Raw genomic sequence first — 24324 nt, forward strand, 5'->3', positions numbered from 1 at the left:
TACAGACTCAAGCTGAATTTACACAGGACATAGAGAAGAGGGTAGATTTTTTTTTTGTCCCATCCCTGTAGCTGGGTTGAGACCATTCATGTGTCTATTTGTGCCTAAATTAATGAAGATATATATATATATGCCAGGAATTTATCAGCCCCCAACCCCATTTAGTAACCTTTCAGTCTTGTAGGGAGTTGAGACTGTGAAAGGCCAACTGCTGAAGGAAATCATGGTTTAGGGTGCCACATCTGGAATGGGAATGATGCTTGTGCCTTATCGACAGCCAGAAAGGAAGGGCAGTAGGGCCAACCCTGAACCCTTGGCAAACGTGCTAGGAACAATAGGGTGGGAGAAGTCAGAATAGACACGCTAAAGCGAGCACCTTCCCGACTCCTTTCCAGAAGTTCCCTAGAGCCTAGTCAGGGCTCAGCACACTCTGGAGAGGAACTTCCTGATTCCTAGTAGTCCATAACTGGCCTCCCAGATGCTAGATGCCCCTTTATCCTGAGCTAAAAATGCATACCGCGGATGACAGTTGAAAACCCAGTGAGATCTTCCAAATGAGAAAGTGCTCTGCAAACCCAGCTCCTGGCATCTATGGTCAAAAACCATATATGCATATCTAGAAGTTCCCCCGAGGGACTGAGCTTGCCATTGGGATAGGCCCAGACCCCACTGCCCTTTCCAAGTTGCATGTGCTGGGTGGAATGTGTACATTAAAAGGGCGTGGGTGAAAACAGTGGGGTCTGGGGACTGGAATGTTGGCACTGGGGGGACTAAGAGGTGGAATGCTGGTGTTGACGGGGTGGAATGCTAAACCTGAGGCAATGCTGGATTGATTGCAGGGATGGGATATTGGAATGCTGGATTTGGGAGGAAGGAATGCGGGTCCCAGGGGTGGAATGTTGAGCTAGGAAAAGAAGGAGAATGTTGGTATGGAAAGAGTGAATGTTGGGCTAAGCAGGCTCCCATTGGAACCAAGGGGTGAAATGTTGGGACAAGGGGAGCAGAATGCTGGGAACAAGGGCTGCAGTGTTGAACTTGGGGAGGAGGGGGGGTGCAGTGTGAAATGCGGGGACTGAGAAGTTGAATGTCCAGACTGGAATGCTGGAATGTACAATCAATGGTGTTTCTATCTTCTGTTGGCATGTTGTCCTGTAGGGGTTATCCTATCTTGTGGATGATCCCCTGTTGTCTGTACGAACCTCCACCATCAAGGTATAACTTTATAAATTTAATCGTTCTTCTCTCTGAATCTTGAGTCTGTGGATCTCCTCTGCTCACCCCTGGTCTGGTTTTCTGCATGTGCCACTGATTCTTCCTGGCTTGTGCTATCTCCGCTGTCACGCCCAGTACCGGCTCAGGCTTCCAGTGTGCTTGCACCCACACTACCCAGTTTCCTTTTCCATCCTTTCCTTTGACCTCCGCAGGGGCTAAGATGGGGCATTGGAACTCAGCTTCAAGGTTAATTTCCTCTGCAATGCCCATGTGCCACGTATCTCTATGCTACCTTCTCAGCTTCCTGGAAACTCCTGGTATTGGCTACTAGGGGGCCTCTTTCTCTGGACTCTGTTCTTATATTTCTCTTTCTCCTCACTCTAACAGCCTTAGCCACACTGTCACTGCCACATAAATTTAGTCACCTTGGCCAAGCAGCCATTTCTTAATTGTCCTGGGTTTAGCTACAAGCCACCTTCATGGTTGACAGCCAGGACAGTGGTAACATTTTTCCTTATGTTTACACTTGATCTAGGGAACCCTGTACTGCCAGATAGTTAATAATCCATATGCTGTAATGGGGGGTGGGGCGGGGGTGAGAACAAACACTAAAAGGAGTTTATCCCTGGCAGTTTGATCCCTTTGCATTCAAGAACATTGCTCCCCCAATGCTATGAACGGTCCAAAATGTTTACAAACTTATGTTACACCTGTAAGAGTCATCAGATGTACAGAGATAAACTAGAAGACTCATATTCAGTGGCTTCAGAGCTTACTAAGAAAAATGTGATTCTAGCTCTGATGATGCTATTAAGTGCCTCTGGGTCCTCTGTGCCCCTTCTCCTCAAAGCTGTAGATGGTATATATATACAGCACAACATGATTCAACAAGTGTGTTCCTGCCCAGCCTCATAGCCAGGGAGGCCAGTTTGGTTCTATTGACATTGACCCCTATGGAAATGAAACCCCTCCTAAACACTTACCTGTGATCCAGGCATCTGGGGGGTCTTTCATTAAAGCCCCCCCAAACAGACAGGCAACCACACAGATACTGAGGCTCAGCTTTTCCTCCCTTCTTCTTTTTCACATTCTCTCCTTCCTCCCACAGAACCACGAGTTTATTGATGAGCAGATGTTTGAGCAGAACTGCATGGAGAGCTCAATGCAGAACTATCCATCCACCAGAAGTCCTTCTCTGTCCAGCCACTCGGGCCTCACCACCACCTGCTGCTCCCGTCGTAGCAAGAAGAGCACACACCTGCCCAACTCTAACCTGCCAGCCACCCGCCTGCGCAGCATGCAAGAGCTCAGCACGATCCACATCCAGGGCAGCGAGCAGCCCTCCCTCACCACCAGGTGGGTGGCTTCCATTCCTGCCACCCCCAAAGTCTTGAGTCATTCCCTTTCCAGAATTAAACAATCTCAGCATTAGAACCTCGGGGATCCCCTAGTGGCTCCCCTTATCTACTGCATGGGGGCCCCCTCTGCTTTCCTCCCCCACTTTCCTTCTTATGCCTTGAGGTTAATCCAAGGGTCTTCCTAGGGTGTTGGATGATACTGTAGCAGTGTAGGTCAAAAGTGAGTTTAGGTAGTGAGGGGGGAAAAAACTCAAAAAGAACCCCAAAATTGAAAAGATTGACTACGATCATTTTCCTAGCTGACTTTTCCTTCTTATCTCTGTTTATATTTAAGCCATTTCCCATTGCTTCCATCACTTCCAAATAAGTTGCAGAGAATCCAGGGAAATCAAATATCATAACATCCTAAGTGATAAGTCCATAGGGCTGGGGATAAGTATTAGCCGCATTACTTAGTAGTTGCTAATAGTACTTAGAGTGGCCATTATAAGATGATTATTAAAGGGAGCGCTCAGGGTCCTTCCTTGATAGAGCATAGAGCAAAAATAATACAGGGGGTCAAGAAAGATTTGGGGTGCCCACAAAACAGAAACCGTCATCAACTCACTCTTTTCTATCCCAGTCGCTCCAGCCTTAATTTGAAAGCAGACGACGGACTGAGACCAAACTGCAAAACATCCCAGATTACCACAGCCATCATCAGCATCCCCACTCCCCCAGCTCTAAGCCCAGAGGGAGAGAGTCTGCCGCCCCCTGCCAGCCCAGGCCCCAACACGAACATTCCTTCCATAGCCAGCAACGTTGTCAAGGTATCTGCCTTGTAAAAACAAAAACAAAAAAAAACAAAAAACAAAACAAAACAAAAAACCACTGGACAGAGGGCCTGAGGGAGTAGTGGGGAGTAAATGGGGCTGGCATGTCAGTGGGTGGCCACTGGGACCACTTCCTCCCCGTTTCCCACTATTTCTGCCTGCCCCGTTGCACCCCTAGCACTGAGACTTGCACCTGCAGGGGAAAGGAAGCAGCCAAGGATTCCTGAGGATCCCGCTGCTGGTGTGGACACAGCCTTGTGACATTGCACCTTGCTGGGACCAGAAGAAGGGAGGGGGTGGATAGGGGTCGGGCCATTAGGGGATGCAGGCTGCTTGCCTGGACAGGGCCTGGTGGGGTCATCTCAGACCACATAACAGTTGTTTCTGGGGACCCTGGTGAGGAAAACACAAGACCAAGAGCAGCCCAGAGGCTGAGTCGTCACATGCAAACAGGAAGAAAATATAACACTGTGTATTTAAAGCACCTTTTTCAAGGATCTTAATGGATAATATTTATTCATGGGAAAAGGTGGAAAACAAAACCGTCAATGGATTTTTTGTGAAATGTTTTTCTCCATGGACCCAGCACCTTTAAACCAAAACAATGCATTTTGTGAGGTTGGTTTTTATTTTTCTCCTTTTATAGCAAAAGCTTTTAGGCTCCAAGTCAGTTACTGCTGAGTTCTCTCCCAATTCCCCACGGAGTGAGGTCGCCCTTAGGTGGGCCCTCACTGCCCAGCTGACCTGCACAGAGCTGTCAAGCAAGCACACAGCAAACCTTCTGCTCCATCTGTCTGTGTCCTTTGTCTCTGTCCCTATCTGCTTCACCTTGGCTGTTTCTGTGTCCAACCATCTGTCTCACATGGACAGTAAAGCCGTCTTTGTCACTGCCAAGTACTGCAGACTTGTGCCTGGGAGTCAGGCCGGGTGGATGCAGATACGGAAAGAAAGGAAGCCAAGTGGGGCGAGTTTAAGGGTGAGGTAAGTCTACGTTATGACCAGAGGTGCTTCCCTTCTGACTGGAACCACTTGTCTTTGCAGTTTGGGGGTGAGGGAGGATGGTCCCATTTATCACACAGGGTCTTGAAAATGGAAACAGCAACGTTAGAAAGCAGTCGTTTCTGCAATTACCCCAGTGAAGACAGAAGGGCCAAGGCTCACAGCTGCCACAGCTCCGGGGCATCTGGCTCTGTACCCCGCCTTTAGGATCCACCATGAAGCCCAAGCAGAGCTCTGCCAAGAGTCTCCGTAAGCATCTTCAAAGTAAGGACGATGGGATGAGATCCCGACTTACTGCCTCCTACACAGAGGCTATGAAGGTTAAGCCTGTGTGCCTCATGAAGGATGTTTCAAAGCAAGAAAGCAAGAGGCTCTAGATGGTTCTTTCCTGATCTGAAAGATGCCTTGAAGTCTAAGGCCTCATCTCTGAAGAGAGCTGAAGTGTAGGAACACTGATGACCTCCACACAAACGAGGGAGTGGAGATTACTTCTTGAAAATGTGGATAGTGTGTTTGTTCAAGTTATTTGCACGGTAGTGGGGCCTGGGAACAGTATTTCTGGAATCTTCCTAATCATTTTCACTTCTTACAGCAGAGTAAGTGAGCCTCGAGGTTAGTGACAAGAGCCCTTTCCTGCCCTTCCCAACCCCGACTACTCTACTACAGTCTCAGAAGTCTGTGCTCTGAGGCACATGAGCTGCTTAGGAATTTGCTATCCATTCTACAGCTCAAAGATAAGCTGTTCGTTTGCAAGTTAAAAGTCTCTCTACCCACTGCAGCCAACTAGATGAGTTTTACTAGCCAGGGGTCTGAAAGCACACATGGGGTGTCTATGGCCCCAGCTCTAGTGGCCCTGTACAAAGAAGAGGCCAAGTGTTTTGACATGGTACCAACCCAGGAAGTGGACAGAAGAGAGAAGAAAGGGACACTTCTTTTCCTCTCTGTCTTCCTGGCCTCCTCCTCCATGGTCACTGGCAGTCCTTTCTCCTAGATCTGGTCTCAGGAGTTCCCCTAATCATAGGAATGGAGTGGTTCTTCAATCTTAGAACTTGACACATACATTTTATCAGCCAAGGTATAGAGCCAAGCTGAACCCAATTTTAGAAAGTAGGTGAAGTAGAAATGGATCTTTGTTTCAAAAGAATGGACTATTGGACAAAGGGCCATCTAGGTGCGTGATACATCCTAGGAACTGAGTGGGGTAAGGATAGACTTTAAGAGGAACACTGTTGCTTCACGTACAAACCAGCATTCTGTTTCAGAGCAAGTCATTACAGAGTTTGAATGACGACTCATTCACCTAAGGAACTCCATGCCACTTTGGACAGTGTACTAACACATCATATTATGGTTCTCATGAAAAGAAATCTATTTTAAAAACTGTGTCCCCCCAAATTCCATTTTTTATTGACTTCGGTGAAGTGGACGTGTTGCTTCTATGTCATTTCCGAGGTCCATATCATGCCAATTCCTAAAAATAATCATTGGGCTGTCCTCATTTTCATTCCCCCATTGCAGTCTTGGCAAGAGAGAAGGGACCCAGCTCACCTGTGCTCAAAAATATCAACCCAAGAAAACAGCTCACAGCCATATCTGCTAAAAGGCACTTGTGAGTAAGCACAGAGGCACACGTGTGCTGGATCACCTTGGTAAGTCTGACTCATCGCTAGTAGATAAAGAACCAGGATATCAGCTCCTCCTGGAGACCAGTAGCTTCCTGGTGCAGTGACTCATGGCACACAAACCATGTTAGAATAATAGAAAACTCCCCCCTCAACCACTCCATTCAACCCTACTTAGCACTGGGGGAGAAGGTTTCAAAAACACAAAAAATGAAAAGCCTAAGACTATATTCAAATAACAAATGGAACTAACTTGGAAAGTATAGTATTGAGCATACCAGAGAAGATCAATGAATATCTAGTTTGTTTTATGGTGTAAAATGGTGTAAAATAGACTAGGGACAGGAGCACAAGACCCTTGGCTACTAGTCTAATGTGTCTTTGGTTTTCTGTTTTGGTTTTGGGTTTTTGTTTTTGTTTTTTGTTTTTTTTAATACACCTTTTGCCTCACAGAGTTAATATGTTGAGGTAGAACCATCAAAGATGTCATGCCATAATTAGAGACACTCATATGTAAATGTCAACATAATTTGATATAGATCTTGGAAATCACCTGATTGTACTAATTAATACAAATTATAGACTTGGAAGCCACCGTTTCCTGGGTAGAGTCGACTACAGGCCATCAGTTCTCTAAGACATAGGTGAACGAGGGAATGTCAAAACTTTTTCAGGTAAACACTTGACTTTCTCAATGAAAAGGGGGCTTGGACGATGACATTCCTAAGCATACCATTGCTTCTCACTACAATCTGTGAAGGTAGTCACCTTAGTAAATCCTTGCTTTGGAGAGAAGAAATGAGCACAGAGAAACTGAATGACTCATCCAAGGCTTCATGGCAAGTTAGTGGCAGAATGATAAGTTGATCTAGGACTTGGGCATCACGCCCTGGGAGTGTCGCCCATGGCTCTAAGGCTTGCTCATGGTTTTAAAAGCTGGATTTCGAGAGTGTTGCTTAGGGGAAGGAAGCATTCGTGAAGTGGCAGGACCTCCTGAAATAGACCATTATTTCTTCCTCATTCCCACTTCTCCTCACTAGTCTCAAGCTCAGGACGAACTGTACAGAACTCCTTTCAAAAGACCAGTAGATTTTCCCAACAACTGAACATTAGCTTAGGCCAGATGTTAAGGAGAGCAGTAAACGATGATCCACAGTTGACGGAAGTCACAGAGAACTGCTGAGAACTTTATCCAGTTGTTTTGATTTCTCTGCAGCTCAGGATCATGTCATTTTCTTGTCAGAATGCAGATAGGGAAAGTACCTGGGAGCATTAAATGCCTAGATCGTTTTCCTTGTCTTTTTAAAAATAGCAATAGTGATTGAAATTGAGCTAGCATTAGATTTGAAATTATTAATGGACTCTAGTGATTCAGGCTCCCTCACTCCAATTACTAGGTAACTAAGTAAGGCAGAAGGAGCCCAATACTGTTCATTTGAGGTAATAGTATCCGTTTCATGCTAGTTGGCATGGTGACCACCCTAAGAGAAACATAAACTTTTTTTCCCTCTGTTTTCCTAATGAATCCTCATTACTTGCAAAGCTTTAAAATGATGGGATAAAGGAAAAACGTTGTCATGACCCATGACACCTGGAGCCCAAACAGCATCATGAAAAGCATTAAAACCAAGGAAAAGTGGCTTTGACAAATGAAACGGCTTTTTAAAGGGGTTCCTATGGGTCCTGTTTTTTATTCAGGATATTCTATGTTTTCTCATCAAATGCAGGAATGGCATTTATCTTAGCAGGTTACTTAAACTATGCTGACTGGTGACATGTTTGCCAGTGCAAGGCACAGACCCAAGTCCTGGGGGACTCCTTGGACCAATGGACTATTTTACAAACTAGGGAGGTGGGAGGGATGGTATATTTTTGATAACCAGACATTCCAATGTTTCCTTAGAGGTCATGCGCTCCCATTCATGTTCTTGTGAAAAACATCAAGTGTGTTCTTTTCTGTTTTCGTATAATTACTCGGCTTTGCTTACCAACATCACATTGGCAAAGAAAATACACTGTACAAAACTGCAGGAAGACAATTGTGAAGACTTTCTGTGGGGGAAAAAAAGCTCTTAAGTTCCTTGTCTTCTTTTGAAACTGTAGTGCATATGTTATAACATGTATATCATTTACAGTATTGAGTCCTGTGCCACTGCTGTACCTGATGTATCCGATCTGGATTAAACAAACTATGTGCCACAAGCCTTGGAGTTCTTTCCCTTTCAAACCTACTGCCTTCTGCAGGCGGCTTTCTAGCCTGCTAGAGCACAGACATCATCTTCGGTGTAAAGGCCTCATCTAACTTGCCCCCATTCACTGGGGTGGATTTGTGTGTCGCTCTCTCTTAAGGACCAGTTGCTAAACAAAAGTCCATCCTCTCAATATGCACACGCACAGTGCTACAGAGAGGAAAATTTTGACAGGCCACAGAAGCAAGCTCAAGCTTGTCACATATCTGTGACTTCACATCAGTCACTTTTTAACTTCCTCCCTTCAGTCCCTTTCGTGGTTTTAAGGGGCTGTGGGAGCAGGATTAAGCGTCTTGAAGAACTGCTCTAACCTTAACCATTCTGTTGATGTGAGAGAAGCAGCACTGTCATGTTCTGCCACACAACAACACAAAACTAAATCCTTTTCTTCACAGCCACCAGACCCCAATCAACGCAAACAGTTAAAAGGGGGGAGGCAGTATGCCCAAAGATCATATAGTCTGCAAGTCGGCTATGGAATTCATTCTAAGTACTAATGCTCACATCCTGACCACCCACTAGGTGTCACTAAAGACCCATAGCTCAAATAAGCTGGCTGGGGAAACTGCGTGCAGTCAGCAATTCCTTTTCATTAAAAAGCACTGTGTGGGACCTGAAGGTGGCTCAGTGTGCAAAGCCCTTTCGAGTTTGATGCTGAGTTTTGATTCCCAGGTTTACAGAGTGAAAGCAGAGAACTGGCTCTGGTAGGTTACCCTGCCCTCCACTCGCGCACCATGACTTGCAGGCACACATACACAAAATTAAAATATTAAAAAAACCTTTTTTTTCTCACTATGTAGCTCTGCCTGTCCTAGATCTCTCTGTACATCAGGCTGGCTTTGAATTCAGAGAGCCGCCTGCCTCTGCTTCCTGAGTGCTGGGATTAAACGTGACCTTCTCAAAGCAAAACTTCGAAAGCACTGTCAAGTATCAAAAAGTACACATGCTTTTTGGTACATACACATGAAAAACACCAAGTGTGCTCTTTTCTATTTTCCTATAATTACTAGGCTTTGCTTACTAACATCACAAAGGCAAAATACACTGTACAAAACTGCAGGAAGACAAATGTGAAAACAAATGTTCAAAAGATACAAAATAAACACCTTCTGCCCCAACAAGACAAAGAGCATTTGATAAAGGTGTTTGCAATTGGCATGGGGGGGTGGGGGAGTAAGATTGTTTTATATTTAAAGGGAAAGGTCCTCCAAAACTTCTCTTCCAAATAATTTATCTTAGACACAACCAACCATATGATCACTCTTCTTCAATTACTTTTCAGTATTCTAGGGCTGAAGTTTACCTATAAGACACACACTAAAAAACTCACCAAAGTAACTATGTTCTCATTGTCTAAAGAGGGCTGGAGAGATGGCTCGGTGGGTAAGAACACTTACTGCTCTTCAGAGGACCCACGCTAGACAGCTGCCTGCCTGAACTCCAGTTCCAAGGGATCCAATACACTTTTCTAGCCTCCATGGGCGCACATGCATGCACACATGCATGTATGCGCACACATAGAAAAAAATAAGAATAAAACTATCAAATGTATGTAACGATAAACCCTAATTCAAACTTAACCAGGTTACAGATAATTGACTGAAGACTTAGAGCTCAAAAATTACAATTTATATATTTATTTACAAATTTGAATTACGTCATAAAATTTAAGTCTTACAAGGAACCCTAAAAATCTAATCCAATGTCTCTCTTTTGGGGGGGGCTGGGGGTTGTTGTTGAGAAAGCTGGATTCTGAGGTTAGATGATGGGTACAAGGTCTAAAGTAGATAGGATGTCATAACCAGGACAAGGTTTCTTCTCATAATACAAGTTCTCAACTGACCTTACCATAAACCGCAGTTCCGAACAGATTATGTAGACACAGTCCTAGCCTGATAGTTCAGAGCAAAATGCCCCTCCCGCACAGTAAGCCATGCACAAACGGTAGGTGGCCTGCCCATACGGTAGGTGGCCTCTGCATTCACCTCTGCAACTACTACCTGGAATGAAACAGCTGCAACCTCCCTGGCACCAGTCCATGGAAAATTAAATCCTTCAGCACCTTCATAATATGGATATGCTCTCTTTCAAAGCCTCAGTTTTCTAAAATGTTAACTCATAGACTATTTGGGCTCAGACATTTACTTAGTGTGTGGTGTTCCTGGCAGTCAGAGGACAACCTGCAGGCATCAGTTCTTCCGCAGAGATAATCAAGCTTGGTGGCAAGTGGCAAGGATGCTTTCCAGCTACCTACCTCTCCAGCCCATAACTACATGAAGCTTGAATTACACATTCAATGTTAGCATGTAGCAAGATCTTAAGGAAACCTACTTCTCTGGATAACTCTGAGAATGTAAATTCCTTTCTGGAGTAACCAGATTTAATTTTCTAGAGGGGGGAAAAAAAAGAGGCAAACAACACAAATCTAGAGATAACCCAGTAATTTCAAGTCTAAAGGATAGCCTCATCCCTAATTCAAATGCAGTAGTATCAGTATCCTAATTAATATTTCCTAGCAATGACAACCTCAAGTTGACTCTATTATTGGGGGAAGAGTAGAAAGAGGTTAAGTTCAATCACATAATAATGACAGGACCTTATTTAAGCATGCTATTAAAATGTCTCCATCTTAGTAATACACTGGACATAATCCAGGCTTGCTAAATTGTTTTTATGTAACCTCACAATACATGTATAGTATTGGTATGTCTGTATGCAACTGACCATGCCAAATCACAGAAATTCAAGCTGAACAAGACTATATTCTAGGGACATTATACATTAAATGACAATTGCTGTGGGTTTTTGCTAACAATACCAGGATAAAGGGTCTATACTGCTAAGTATCTATAAAGAACTTTGGTTTTGTTGTTGTTGTTGTTGTTTTGGTTTTTGTGGTTGGGTTTTTTTTTATTTTATTTTTTTCAGGAGAAAGAGGTTCATTTTAGCTCAGAATTACATTATAGTCCATCATTTTGGGAATGCCAAGGCCGAAGCTTCAAGCAGCTAGTCACATCGCATCCACAATCAAGAGCATTGAGAAGGTAATGCAGAGTCTCAGCTGGTTGAGTGTTCGTACTTAGATCAACTTGACTCTTGTGCAGTTCAAAAGCCCCTTCACCTAGAGAATGGTGCCATCCACAGTGGGACTGGTCTTTCCACACAATGTTCCTCTTTTAAAGTGAATAGATTTCTCTGGACATAAGGGCTTCTCTCACCTAATGTGAACCAGTTCACAGCAAGATCCCAGACCGAAAAATTTAGTGATAAAAGAACACTTAATCTCTAATTATAACTTTTCTAAATCATAACTTCAGAGGCACCATCTCAGAAAAATGATAGCTCTCCTTAGATCACAGCATTCAACAAACAAAAACAAAAACAAAAAACAGAAAAAGGAGGAAAGATTAGGACATAATATATATGGAAGAGTGAGAACAGAATGAACTCATCTTCCATCAAACACGGAACACTAAGAGCCAGAACTTTCCATTAGCCTACCAGCAGAGGTAGTAGGTTGGCATCTGTGCAACTCAGGTCAAATCCCAACCTGGGGTGCATAGATGCACTTCAGAGGACCTATGGGCCTTTGAAATTCTGTTCACAATGGCACGTAAGGAATGAGAAATGTTCTGGGGTCAACCTAACTATGGCTTCTAAGTGATTTTTTTTTAGAAAACAAGAAACAAGGATGAGCTACCCCTTACAAGAGCAGAAGGTAGCCATGGATGACGAGGACCTACTTAACCAACAAGTGAAATGAGGGCAACCTTCACAGCTTCATCAGGAAGATGAACAGAAAGCATTTGACACATTCACCTAAATCTCTTTCCATGCTAACAAAACTACCACTAGAAGCAAAGAACATTAAAAGACTCTTTGCTGCCTGAACCTCAAAGATCTACAATGACAAAATTTCCATGAGAATGCAATATAGAAATGTAGTGCAATCCTTTTGTAAGGAACTCCACAGAATAAACTGATATTACATTCAAATTTTAGCTTTTATTTTTTTTAAGTAAGGAGTGGTAGATATGTCCTTTTTAAAGGTTTCTTCTGGGGACAGCCTACATGAAGTGGCACTTTGGGGGTCATTTAAATCCAAGTTCTAAAAATTCTCTTGCAAATGCAAATCTGATGAAATTGAAAAATGAATATTCCTGGGCTAAGTCACAATAATCTGAAAAATAGTTGTGTCCCAGTAGAAAGCCTCAGGTCCTCTCAAGTTCCTCCAAAATGCCACCATACCTCACTTGTTCTAGAAGAAATCAATTCCAATTATCTGTTGACAGTATTATCTGAGGCACAGTCTACCATCACTGGTTACCACGCATCATTTCTTGTAGATAAACTGTATTCATATGATAGGCAGCCATCCAACTCGGATGCCTCTGAGCATTCCAATAATATGAGTGGGAAGCAGCAGCGTAATATTCTTGCCAGGCCCTGTAATATGCTCTCCAGTACTCCTCATAATCCTGGTAGGTATCAGAAAAACTTGCATTTGTTTCCCTGTGACAGTCATACCGCCTGTCTTCCTGGAGTTCTGTCTGTGCTCGGTAAGAGGAGCGCCGTGGCGGGTTTCTCCGACTCTGCTTAGATCTTTGGTTAGCTCCTTCTTTATGCCTTGTCTTCACCTGGGTTTCAGGAGATTCTTGATACTGCACTTGAGTTGGGCTATCATTTCCATTCAGAACTTGTTCCACAGACAGAGGGCCACCCACAGAGAGCGGGCCACCCACAGGAGTACATTCGCGGTGGTCTTTCAACTGAGTATCAGAAGAGCCTTCCAAATAAGACTTATTGCCTTTGCTCTGGGAAGAAGTCCTTGAGCTGCATGAATCGCTGTCACTCTCTGAGTCTCCAGACTGGCTGCTACTCACCAACATCTGTGCCCTAGCTTCAGAGACTTTATTTCTCATGAAACCATTCTGAGGATTAACAGTCTGAGCCCCAGGTCCCGTGTAGTGCCGGATAATTTCCACAGGTTTCTCTAACCCCTCTTTAATATAGTGTTCATAATCCTCTACCAGTTCTGCAAAAGTCAAAGTACATGGCTGATGGACTTTGAAAGAAGACAGACAAGGAATTTTAGGGAGTGACCCAGGTGAGGCATCTTTGGTCTGATGCTGGCTGTTACTGGAGGAGTCATCCACAGAGGTCTGAACAGAATTCTTAACATGCTCTTCCACTTGTGGGGTAGGGCCCAACTCTTGCGGTGGAACTGCCTTTTCTATGATCCCACACTCTGAGTGGCTTTTCACAGAAAGCTTTTGTTTGTTACTGTGTTTTGATCTGGCTGATAGTGCAGATACAGAAGTATTTCTGGGGGAAGGCATTTGGTTACCAGGAGTTCTCGGAGTCTGGAAGGCTCTCTCTAGTTTTTGACCTTGCTTTTTGGGGGACTGGGTAGGTATACTTGGTGAGCTGTAAGTATGCATCGCAGCTTTAACTTCCACATCCCAATTCAAGCATTCTTCCATCAGTCCAGGAGGAATAGGATCTATAGAAAAGGAAACAAGAATTAAAATTCTCAGCCCAGGCATGGTGGTGTACATCTTTAATCAGCACTCTGGGGGTAGAGGCAGGTGAATCTTTGTGAATTAGAGGCCAGCCTGGTCTATGTATCATGTACCAGGCCAGCCAAGGCTACATAGTAAGACTCTGTCTCAAAAATAAATAAAAACTATGAAGCCTATAACTTTGGGTCTAATACAGCAGAATATTTCTCATGTGTCAAGTAATTAGCTTACAATCTTTTCTACATGTCAGTTGTTAGCACTTTTTCTTCACCTACATGTGAAGGTATACTGAAACATCCTAACCCAGAAGAGACAGATTAGCTAGCAGCACTGTGTACCTCACAAGCCTATGGTGAGAAGTAAAGGAATAACACATATATAGTAGACACAATAGTACTATGCATTATTTCAATTATTACGCATATCATCACTATAATTGTAAGACTGTCAAAACTTTTGACTCACATGGGAGTCGACCACAGTGGTGCACACTTTTAATCCCAGCATTCGGGAGGCAGATCTCTGTGTGTTCAAAGCCAACCTGGTCTACATAATGAGTTCCAGGACAGCCAGAACTACATAGAGATCTCCTGCCTCAAAATAAATACTAATAAAAGAATATCAACGCCAGGCATGGTGGTACAAGCCTTTAATCCCAGTCTGGTCTACAAAGCGAGTCCAGGACAGCCAAGGCTAACACAGAGAGACCTTGTCTCGAAAAACAGAAAAAGAAAAAGAAAAACAAAACAAACAAAAAAGAATGTCAAAAGGAAACAGAAACAGTTACCTGGTAAAGGAAGAAGGTTGATGTTACATTTCTGAGCAATTTTCATCATCATATTTTCTTCTTCCCCCCTACAGCAGTAGGTCACTGTCAGTCCCAAAGTACCTAAAAGTAAGGAGTGACATAGCAACTCATTTCCCCAGAAACAGCAGTCCAAGTATCTTTCCCATCCGTCTTCCTGCTGAAGCACTAAGCTTCCTCTTTCCTTACCAAAACGGCCAGCTCTGCCAATCCGATGCATGTACGTCTCCCAGTCTAATGGTACATCCAGATTTACGACTAGATTCACCTTCTCTGCATCAATCCCACGTGAAGTCTTGAAGAAAATTGTATTAATTAGAGCATGGCTACCAATGCACACTATGCTCTTCTGGTATAACCAAAACCCAAATTTGAAACAGGAAAATATTTAGGAGTCAGAGAAAAAAAGAGGTCTATTTCTAATGACAATCGAGGACTAAGCTATTTCAAAACAAATACTAAACACTAAAGACACTTTTAAGAAGGCACTTTCCCCAGAACTGGAAAGATACTCCTATCTCTGGTACCATCTAGGTACACCTACATGAACTAAATAGGACAGCAACCTGGTAACAACACACGTCCAGACCAACAGTCACCCAAACCGAGCAGGAGCTTTACCAAATCTGTAGAAATGAGGACTCTGCAGTGAAACTGCTTCAGTTTAGCCATAGCATCAAGGCGCTGACTCTGATTCATGTTACCTAAAAAGAACCCCCCAAAAAAGTCACTTTAAAACACCTGACAAGCCAGTATGGTGGTACATGCTTGCCATCTGTCATCCTAATGCTCAAGAGGTTGAGACAGAAAGAGCCAGAGTTCCAGGCCAGACTAGACTCGGTAAGAACACATCAAAAAACAGCAACACCAACTTAAGCTAAGATATATTTATCAAGTACACAATTAGAAAGAATCATAATTCCTAGTCTTAATGCTTTAAAGAAATACATCAACCAGTTAATTCTGTCCTCTGCAAATTTGAGTGCTAAAATCTAAAGTCACTATTTTTCAAAGTATGGTTTAAGCAATCAATTTAAAATTCCAAAATCAATTTTAAATGGCAATATTACAAAGTCTAACAACAAATCCGTAGTAAAAAAATGTTCTTCACAACTATTTACAAATCTGTAAGGTCTGTGAATGTACACTTGGCTCTGCGGGTGCACGTCACTATGCACACAGAAGCTAGGAGAGGCACCACCAGACCCCTAGCAACCAGAACGCTTGGCTTATTATGTGGGGGCTGGGACTGCACAGGAAGTGTTTTTAACACTTGAATCCTCTCTACAGCCCACAAATCTGGTTTTGAAATGTGATACAGAGTTAAGCTATCAGCCCATTAGGAAACAGTCTCCCAGTTTCTCATCTGAGCATGTTCTAGTTCACAAATTAAAAACTATACTACAACATATAATAAAATTCAAAAATTCCTTTAAACCTTTTCTACTAATAAGCAATTAATAAGCTCTATGGGTGAAGTGAATCACTTTTGCCTTCCACACAGACCACTCAGTGAATTCAAGGCCCAGTGGTATAGCTCAACAGGAGGGCACTTGCATATAAAAAGGCCGAGTGTAAGGGTGGGGGGCAGAGGAGATCAGAACTAAGCAAGTCTTAACATGTTTGTTTTCTAGGACAGGGTCTTGCTATGCAGCCCATACTGGCCTAAAACTTAACATAGCCACATATGGCCTTGCTGCCTCAGCCTCTAGCATATGTGCAACAGCATACCCTGCTTAACTTTTAATGTTTTAATAATGATTTGATTAAAGGAAGAGACAAAAATGTCTTAACACAATAAAGATCAAGTTTGTTTTGTTTGCAAATATAACTCAGATTTTAATTAAAAATTTAAGTATTTCTGATCACTGATTTTCAAAATTGTTACTACTGACCAAATTATTCCTTTAAAACAAAAGGTACAAAATCCCAAAAACCCAGGAGACTAACATCAAATTCCAATGAAAAATAAACCTAAATTTCCTTTATTAGGAGTGCAATCTCACACTCTCAAAACAATTCGAGAAGTGATGTTTTTCTCTCTTGACATGGAAGACTTCAAGGCACTATATTAAACAAAAACAAATGAGCTTGCCTGAGATGCATTCAGTAGGAAACCCTTTAGAAGAAAGGATATCAGCCAAATGTTGAGCTCTACAAGAAAAGAAAGAGTTACAACTTTCACCTACTGCACCATGCCCATTGTCTTATTTTCTAAATTCCCCAGATTACGTTGTATTACCTGCTGTGCAGATTAGAAAACACCAAGGCCTGATTAAATGGGATTTTACTGAAAAGCTCCTGTAAGTGCTGAGTCTTTTCCTCAAAAATCTTATGAGCCAAAGGGTGAGAACTGACAACCTGGTAATACTGCTTCAAACCTATAAAGAGGCCAGGAGTCCCATTAGAACAAACACATCTGGTAAATTCCAACACAACTATGACATAGTAATAGCCCATTAGGCAAGGCAAAGCTCCAGGATGTCACTAACAATGTAAAGTCTATACATACCTATGAGACTTGGATCACTGGGATTCAATCTTACAAAAGTGGGATCTCTCATATACCTTGTCAAAGCATTAGCCAAAACTTCAGGATAAGTAGCAGATACTGCCAACATCTGTTTACTGGCAGGTAACGAAGAATAAATCCAACTATAAAACACAGGCAAGCATACATAAAAACTATGCAGACAGCACACACGACCTGGAAAAGCTAAAGGTAAACACTTTGGAACATTTTTATATTCGGGTTAGTTTTCTTACTTTATTTGCTCCTGGAAACTGCCTTCTTCTAAAAGCTTATCTGCTTCATCAAGAATAAAGAGTCGGATACTGCCCGGATTCAGGTAGTCAAGTTCGATGAGCTGTTTAATTCTGCCTGTATGCCAGGAAAACAACAAACCTGAAATATTTATGACACACAAATCTGCACAAACCTCAGCGATGCTGTACTGTGTTATCCACATGTTTTATTGCTCAGTTTCCTCACAGTGTACAATCACATTCTAACTCACAATCTTAGTAACTGTAAATTCTCACCTTGCCTACACCCATTCTTTTCCCCCTTACTTTTCATCAGCAGTAAATATGGAAAACAGACAGTCTTTAGAACGCGGCTTCTGCTGATCACCCAGCCATGTGTGCGCCTCATTTGTAGTGAAGGGAATTACCCCAACATCAAAGACCCCCTCCCACGTACCCGTCATCGCATTCACTGTTCCGTCCTCCACAACTTCAGCTACCACAGATGCTAATAACTTACCAGGAGATCCAACAGCAATGTGACACTTTTTAAGTCTGGTTTTGTCTTGTGATAACGGAGTGCCTCCAATAAAAACATGGCATTCTAACCCTTCCATTTTTATTCCAATGGCTGTGATGACAGAATGGATCTGAACAGCAATTTCTCTTGTGGGAGCCAATATCAAAATCTAAAATAAATTGAAAAACATTAACAAGTCACAGAAATACATTTGCATGATACATTCATTGTATGATGCAATATTTTTCATTTTAAAAAATGACTTTGGTTTGTTTGTTTGTTTGTTTGTTTTTTGAGACAGAGTTTCTCTGTGTAACTAGGCTGGCATCGAACCCACAGAGTTCTGATGCCACTGCCTCTGGAGCCACTATGACAGGCTTAAAATATAAGTTTTAAGACAAGAGAAAACATTCCATTATTTTATTCAGTTAGCCATTATTAAGAACCTACTAGGCCAGGTGTGGTGACACACTCCTTTAGCCCCAGCACTGGGGAAGCAGAAGCAGATAGATTTCTGTGAGTGCTGGGATTAAAATCCTGTGTCACTACAGCCCGGCTAAATATATTTTAAGAGGAATCTATCTCAAAGCTAATGCCAAGGGTTCCAAGGCCTTCAGACCCATACACAGTACCCATTGTAATATATCTACTAGAGCAGAAAATACTGCTAAAAAATTTTTTTAAGAAGACTAGGAAATAAAAGTATTTTTTTAAAAAGTCCCTTAACTTTGGGTACACAACCACAGATTTGGGATGGGGGGGTGTATTCTTTTTTTATGAATTTCCCTAATTATAAAAAATTGTTATTAGTGTTACTTTTGACACACAAAACACACACACACACACACACACACACATTTAACACATGTGTGTATACTTTTAATAATATAAAGCCTTTAGCTAGAAATATGAATTTTACTTAGGTTGTGGGATTTGGTCTGCTGCCAAGTATCACAAGCCAAAACTCTCAAACACTCTAAATTGCAGGCAGACTAGACACTGTTCTTAAGAAGTATATTTAGTATCTCCCAGGATTTGGTGCATATAGAGCTCAACGAGGTTCTCACACAACAAATACAGGACTCCTGCGTTTTAAAAACCACTACTGAAGCTCCATCATAATAACCACCTCTTGAGCTCTGAAAGTCAGCCATGGCTACGACACTCCAGAAGGCAGTGTGAGGGCCACATGTAATTCACTGTTTAATCCCTCCTGCCTAGTGTAGTATTTATCTATAATATTGTAATGCTGGCTAAACAAATAATTTTGAAGAATGAATGATCCCCGAAACCCCTATCTCCTACTAATTTGTGTGGGATTAAAACCATTCTGAGGCAACCTAGAAAATGAGAGCTCAATACAATACATACACATGGCTTTAAGAATCGCCTGAAATTTGCGGGCATCGTGGCAAACACTTGTAATCCCAGCATTCAGGCAGGCAGAGTCATACGGATCTCAAGAGTTTGCGGCCAGGCTATTTTCTATGAATGAGTCCAGGGCATCCAAGGCTACAGAGAGAAACCCTGTCTTGAAAAACAAACAAAACAAGGAACCAAAACTTCTAGGTCTAACTCCAAATAATGATATTCTTGGCCACAACTCAACGAACGACATTACTATCTGGCTTATTTCTGTAATTTTCGTGTGGCTTGGCTCCCCTTCATCCAACCATCTGGAGGGGCTATTAGCTGTTCTTGACTCTCGATGAGTCCACGTGTATAACACCCCCCTCCCCTCCCCCCCATCCTTAAACTCACCTGAGTACTATAGTTTTCAAGAATAAGGGAGTCCAGGGCAATGGTGGAGAATACACAAGTTTTCCCGGTGCCAGACTTAGCTTGAACGATTAAATCTAAGGAAGGAAAAATAAATAGGTAAATATAATTAGCTAGGTTCACTGGGATCAGAGAAGTGACCAGTTCCTCTCCTACCTAGGTGACTACCTAGTTGTCACCTGTGTTTTAGTTGACTCTAAAATGCCCCGGAAGCGTGCTTCATCCCTGAATCTCTTAAACCCCTGAACCAATTCTCCAACCCCTTGGTCCCCGAATCTCTCTCTCTCCCTTTGATCTTCTCCAACTTGGGACTCCGTGCTACAAAAGTCTTAAGTATCTTCAAATCCAACTGCGCGCCTAGAGCCTTGCCGAGCCCCCACGATGGCGCGGACCCGTGGCTCTCCGGGGACCCCGCCGCTCCCTGCCCCACCTGGGCCCGGGTCCTCACCGAGCCCGCAGCGCCCCAGCGGGATGGCCTTGAGCTGCACCGGAGAGGGCCTCTCGAAGCCGGCCGCCCGCAGCCCCTCCAGGACGGGCCGCGACAGCAGCAGCGACTCGAAGTCCGCGGGCTCCGCCAGCACTACGTCCCCGGTACGCGTCTGCGGCCCGCCGAGGTCGTGAGCGGTCCGCAGGCTCCACGGGGAGCCGGGAGTCGGCTCCGCAGCCTGGACCGGCGCCGCCGCACGCTCCGCCGCCATAGCGGATTCCGCGGTCGCCAAGGCCGCCGGAGCTTCAAACGCCGCCGCCATGGTAGCCGCGCCTCCAGATCTCGCGATATTTAGAGTTGGAGGCGGGGCTCCTGGGAGCGAGAAGAGGAAAAAAACTTTATTGTCACTTTCCCGGAGAAGACACGGACACACCTGGCGGGGAAGTGGAGGGGAGGAACGGAAGTCGGGGGCTGACACTTTGGGTGGGGATTTAAAAAAAAAAAAAATTAGCCTGAGGAAGAGGCCGGAGGAGCGAGGGAAGATTAGGCTACCAGGATGTTGCCACCTGCGGCCTGCAGAGGGCGTCGCGTGCCCGCGGTGGGCGCCGCCCGCCTCCCGGGGCTAAGACGGACGACTGCGGAGCTGCTCCGGAATCCGGCGCTCACGGCGCGCTTTGTGACGCAGCTAGGCGGGCGGTCTGAGCCACGACCAGGGTCGGATGGCTAGGTCGAGCTCCGCTGCGGCCATGCCGAAGTCTTCGCTCTCCGCACGCTTTTCCACTCTCCCTCAGTGGCCACAGACAGCGCCCCCAGAACACAGCAAGAAGGGGTTTACCACGCTTGCACAACTCTCTGCCCCCTGGCCTTTCCCATTATTCCCATCTCTATCCCCTCTTTTGATGGTTTAGTTTGATTAGCTTTGTTGGTTGGAGGCTGATGCTGATGCTGATTGATGATGATGACAGGTGTGTGCCACCATACACAGTCACACTTTCTTCATGATACAACCACCTAAAATGTTTGTTTCCGTGAGGACAGAAAACTAGTCTGACTTGTACAAAATCTGACACATGTTAAATAACAATGGTTTTGGAATGAGCTTTTAAAACAATGTTTTCGTCGTGCTTCCAATTTTGTTTTGTTTTTTTCGAGACAGGGTTTCTCTGTGTGGCCTTGGCTGTCCTGGACTTTGTAGACCAGGCTGGCTTCGAACTCACAATGATCCACCTGCTTCTGCCTCTCGAGTGCTGGGATTAAAGGCGTGCGCCACCACCGCCCGGCTTCCAAATTTAAGCATGCTTTCTATCTGCATTGCTTTTCTCGTTGCTGTAATAAAAGGACTAACAAAAGACTAAGGCACATTTTATTTTGGCTTACAATTAATCCATCACGGGGAGATCCACAAAGCCCATTGTATCAGCCATCAAAAAGAGATGTGAATCCTGGCGGTCCACTTGTTTTCTCTATGCAATCTAGGCCTCCATCCAGATAAGATGGTGCCGCCATCCAGATCATCTCTGGAAATGCTTGCACAGACCTACGCTGAGTTTTGTCTCTTAGTTGATTCTAAATCTCCAGTTGACCCATTACAAGCTTCATTTGTCCTTAAGTTATAATTCTGGGCTTGTTTCCCATACACGTACTGACGTCCCCACATCCCAACTGTGTAGGGTTATCTTTGACATTGAAATCTCACTCAGAGGACCTGAAGATGAATGCTGTTTGCTAAGAAATTCACAAACTACTCAACAAGCATCCGCTGTCTGTATGAAGGAAGCGCTAACACGGGCAGCGCTAACTAACGATCACAAGCTTGCTCTTGCTGCCCACATCTTCCTTCCACCTAATCAACAGTTTACAAATCTGAGATTGCCCTCATCCTCTTTTTAATAATTCACTGGCAGTTCTGTCTCCAAATGTTTCATCCGCTCCTTTTCAATCTCTATCGTATCTACCTTGGTCTTTTGGTCACCCTATTGCAAAACGCTTGCAGATTGGCCTTCCTACCCAGAATCCTCTCTGTCCAGACCACACACTCCAGAGGCGCGGAAACGATTTTCTCTGTTCATGAACCCATAACTCTGGCATACTAAACAAACACCTTACTATTTAACCACATTCCCAGTCAAAGAGTGACTCAGTCCTCACTTCTTCCTTCCTTTCTTAGTTTCTTTTCTTGTTGCTGTGACAGAATACTCTGACAAAAGCAAAAGTTTTATTTTTCTGGGTCACAGTTCAAGGTATAGCCCATTAGGGTGGGAAAATCAGGCAGCGGGAGCTTGAAGCGGCTGGTCACGTGACATCCACTTTCCAGAATCAGAGGCCCATGAGGGCTCGCTAGCTAGCGTGAAGCTGCTTCCTCCATTTTATTCATGCCGGGATACCTTGCAGGGAGTATGGCCCCGCCCACATTAAGATGGGTCTTCAATTAGCCGAACAGAGATAGTTGCCTGTGGGGCTGCTCAAAGGCCCATCTCCTGGTAATTCAAGTTGCTAACCATACATTTCTTTTCTCTCTTCAAAATATTTGCCCACTCGTGTTCACTGCATCATTAGAAACAAGAGTCTTTTTAAGGTAATGAAAGGATAAATAAAGCGTGGGATTTACAGTGGGATGGTAAGCAGCCTTATAAAGGAAGGAGAGTCTGACAAATGCTACAAAATAAGTGAACCTTGAGGCCCTTACACCTAGTGAAGTAAGCCAGTTAGAGAAGGGTATCTCCTGTGTGCATCCATTTGTGTGAGGTGGCTCAGCGAATCCATTCACAGGTATAGAAAGTAGGACGGTTGTTAGCAGGAGTAGGGACAAGAGCAGAGAAGACTTGTTGTTTGATGGGTGCAGAGCTTGGGATTCACAGGGCAAAAGGTGTGGGGGATGCTGGTTCACATCAATGCAACTCTACCGGATACTTGAACTGCACATCTAAAAATGACCGTGATACTAAATTTGGTGTTTTGACCACAAAAACAAAAGGTTTCTACTATTACAGAAGATGGCTCATGGGGTAAAGGTGCGTGCTCCCAAGCCTGGCTGCTTGAGTTCCATGCACAGACCAACATGGTGGAAGGAGAGAACTGACTCCTAAGAGTTATCCTCCGACCTCCACCTACATGCTGTTGTAGGCAAACACACATCCACATACCTACACACACACACACACACACACACACACACACACACACACACATACCTACACACACACACACACACATACACACACACATACCTACACACACACACACACACACATACACACACAGAGTTTTTTATTCTACTATTATAGTATATATAGTACTCTGATTTTTTAAATGTGTATAAAAAAATACCCGAAGTAATGCATACTATATTAATAAAGGCATTTACTCCCTAGGAAGCAGAAGGAGAGGTTTTGAGTATTCATTTATTTTGATATTATTTGTTATTTTCAGAATAAAAGGTATTTTGAATGTATTTTTTTTTAACCATAAAAATGAGGTTAACTGTTTGAGCAGCTTGAATTGGTGATGAAACAGCTGGATAAATGCAACTAGGCAAAGGAGCATGGCTTTCTAGTCCAGCACTTGAGAAGCTGAGGCAGGAGATCAGCTTGCGACCAGCACAGGCTACGTAGTGAGTTCTATACCAGCCTGGGCTACAGAATAAATACATGGCTGGAAAGGATCATTGATCATGTCTTTAAAAGAATCATTACTTTTTGTCTTCAACTATGCAGTCTCTGCCCTGTGCTTCGGGATTGTAATCCCAGAAAGCAAAGCAGGGAAATAGGGTCCTATAAACAGTTCATTTTAGTAGGATGCTCTGTAGATGGACAGAGGAGCAAAGCAAATAGAAAAAGTAAAAGGAACAGAGATGACAGTGCTGTTCATCTTACTGTTGATGGAGGACGATTATGATGGTGACGAATGACATGAGCATGGTGGTGATGGCAGTGGTGACAGCTAACATTTATTTAGCTCATATTCTTGTGGGGAAATCACAATCCCACGAGATGGATACTATCATCTCCATTTTACCGTTAAAGAAGGTAAGACAGGTACCCATCTTAAACACCTATGAATAACAACAGCATTGTGGCAAGACATCCATAAAGGCACAGTTAGTGGCACTCATATCCTGGTGGTAACCGGCAGCTGTCTAATTGGACTGATGGCCCGCTCAACAGGAAAAAAATTACACCCGGTTCTAGAAACCTAGCCCAATATTCCCAGGCTAGTGAGGTCATGGATCTTAGAAGAGAATCTACTACTGCCTCTTTGCTAGACCAGCATAATTC

The 24324-nt window shown here is 43.7% G+C and overlaps 2 protein-coding genes across 5 annotated transcripts in view; one reads left to right on the plus strand and one right to left on the minus strand.

Annotated features, from left to right (window-relative positions):
- The window catches only part of KCND3 (potassium voltage-gated channel subfamily D member 3), a 217098-nt gene extending 208893 nt beyond the window's left edge, over nucleotides 1-8205 (plus strand). For 3 of the 4 annotated variants that reach the window (XM_084757954.1, XM_084757956.1, XM_084757955.1), the window contains exons 6-8: nucleotides 1156-1212; nucleotides 2321-2568; nucleotides 3193-8205. In XM_084757954.1, the coding sequence (XP_084614080.1) occupies nucleotides 1156-1212; nucleotides 2321-2568; nucleotides 3193-3394 (507 nt within the window). In that variant the 3' untranslated portion in view covers nucleotides 3395-8205. The remainder of the gene's footprint in view (nucleotides 1-1155; nucleotides 1213-2320; nucleotides 2569-3192) is intronic. The other variant, XM_084757957.1, reaches the window with a different exon arrangement.
- Nucleotides 8206-12237: 4032 nt separating this feature from the next.
- Nucleotides 12238-20865, minus strand: DDX20 (DEAD-box helicase 20). The gene is made up of 12 exons (XM_084756023.1): nucleotides 20617-20865; nucleotides 20072-20422; nucleotides 19606-19700; nucleotides 17845-18013; nucleotides 17346-17460; nucleotides 17092-17234; nucleotides 16822-16960; nucleotides 16675-16733; nucleotides 15201-15283; nucleotides 14769-14874; nucleotides 14562-14663; nucleotides 12238-13755 (listed from the first exon to the last, which is right to left on the minus strand). The coding sequence occupies exons 2-12, from the start codon at nucleotides 20370-20372 to the stop codon at nucleotides 12569-12571; spliced, it is 2499 nt and encodes an 832-aa protein (XP_084612149.1). The 5' UTR covers nucleotides 20373-20422; nucleotides 20617-20865; the 3' UTR covers nucleotides 12238-12568.
- Between the last annotated feature and the right edge of the window lie 3459 nt (nucleotides 20866-24324).

The sequence above is a fragment of the Acomys minous genome, assembly GCF_964271855.1.
Source record: "Acomys minous genome assembly, chromosome: 14".
Lineage (NCBI taxonomy): Eukaryota > Metazoa > Chordata > Mammalia > Rodentia > Muridae > Acomys > Acomys minous.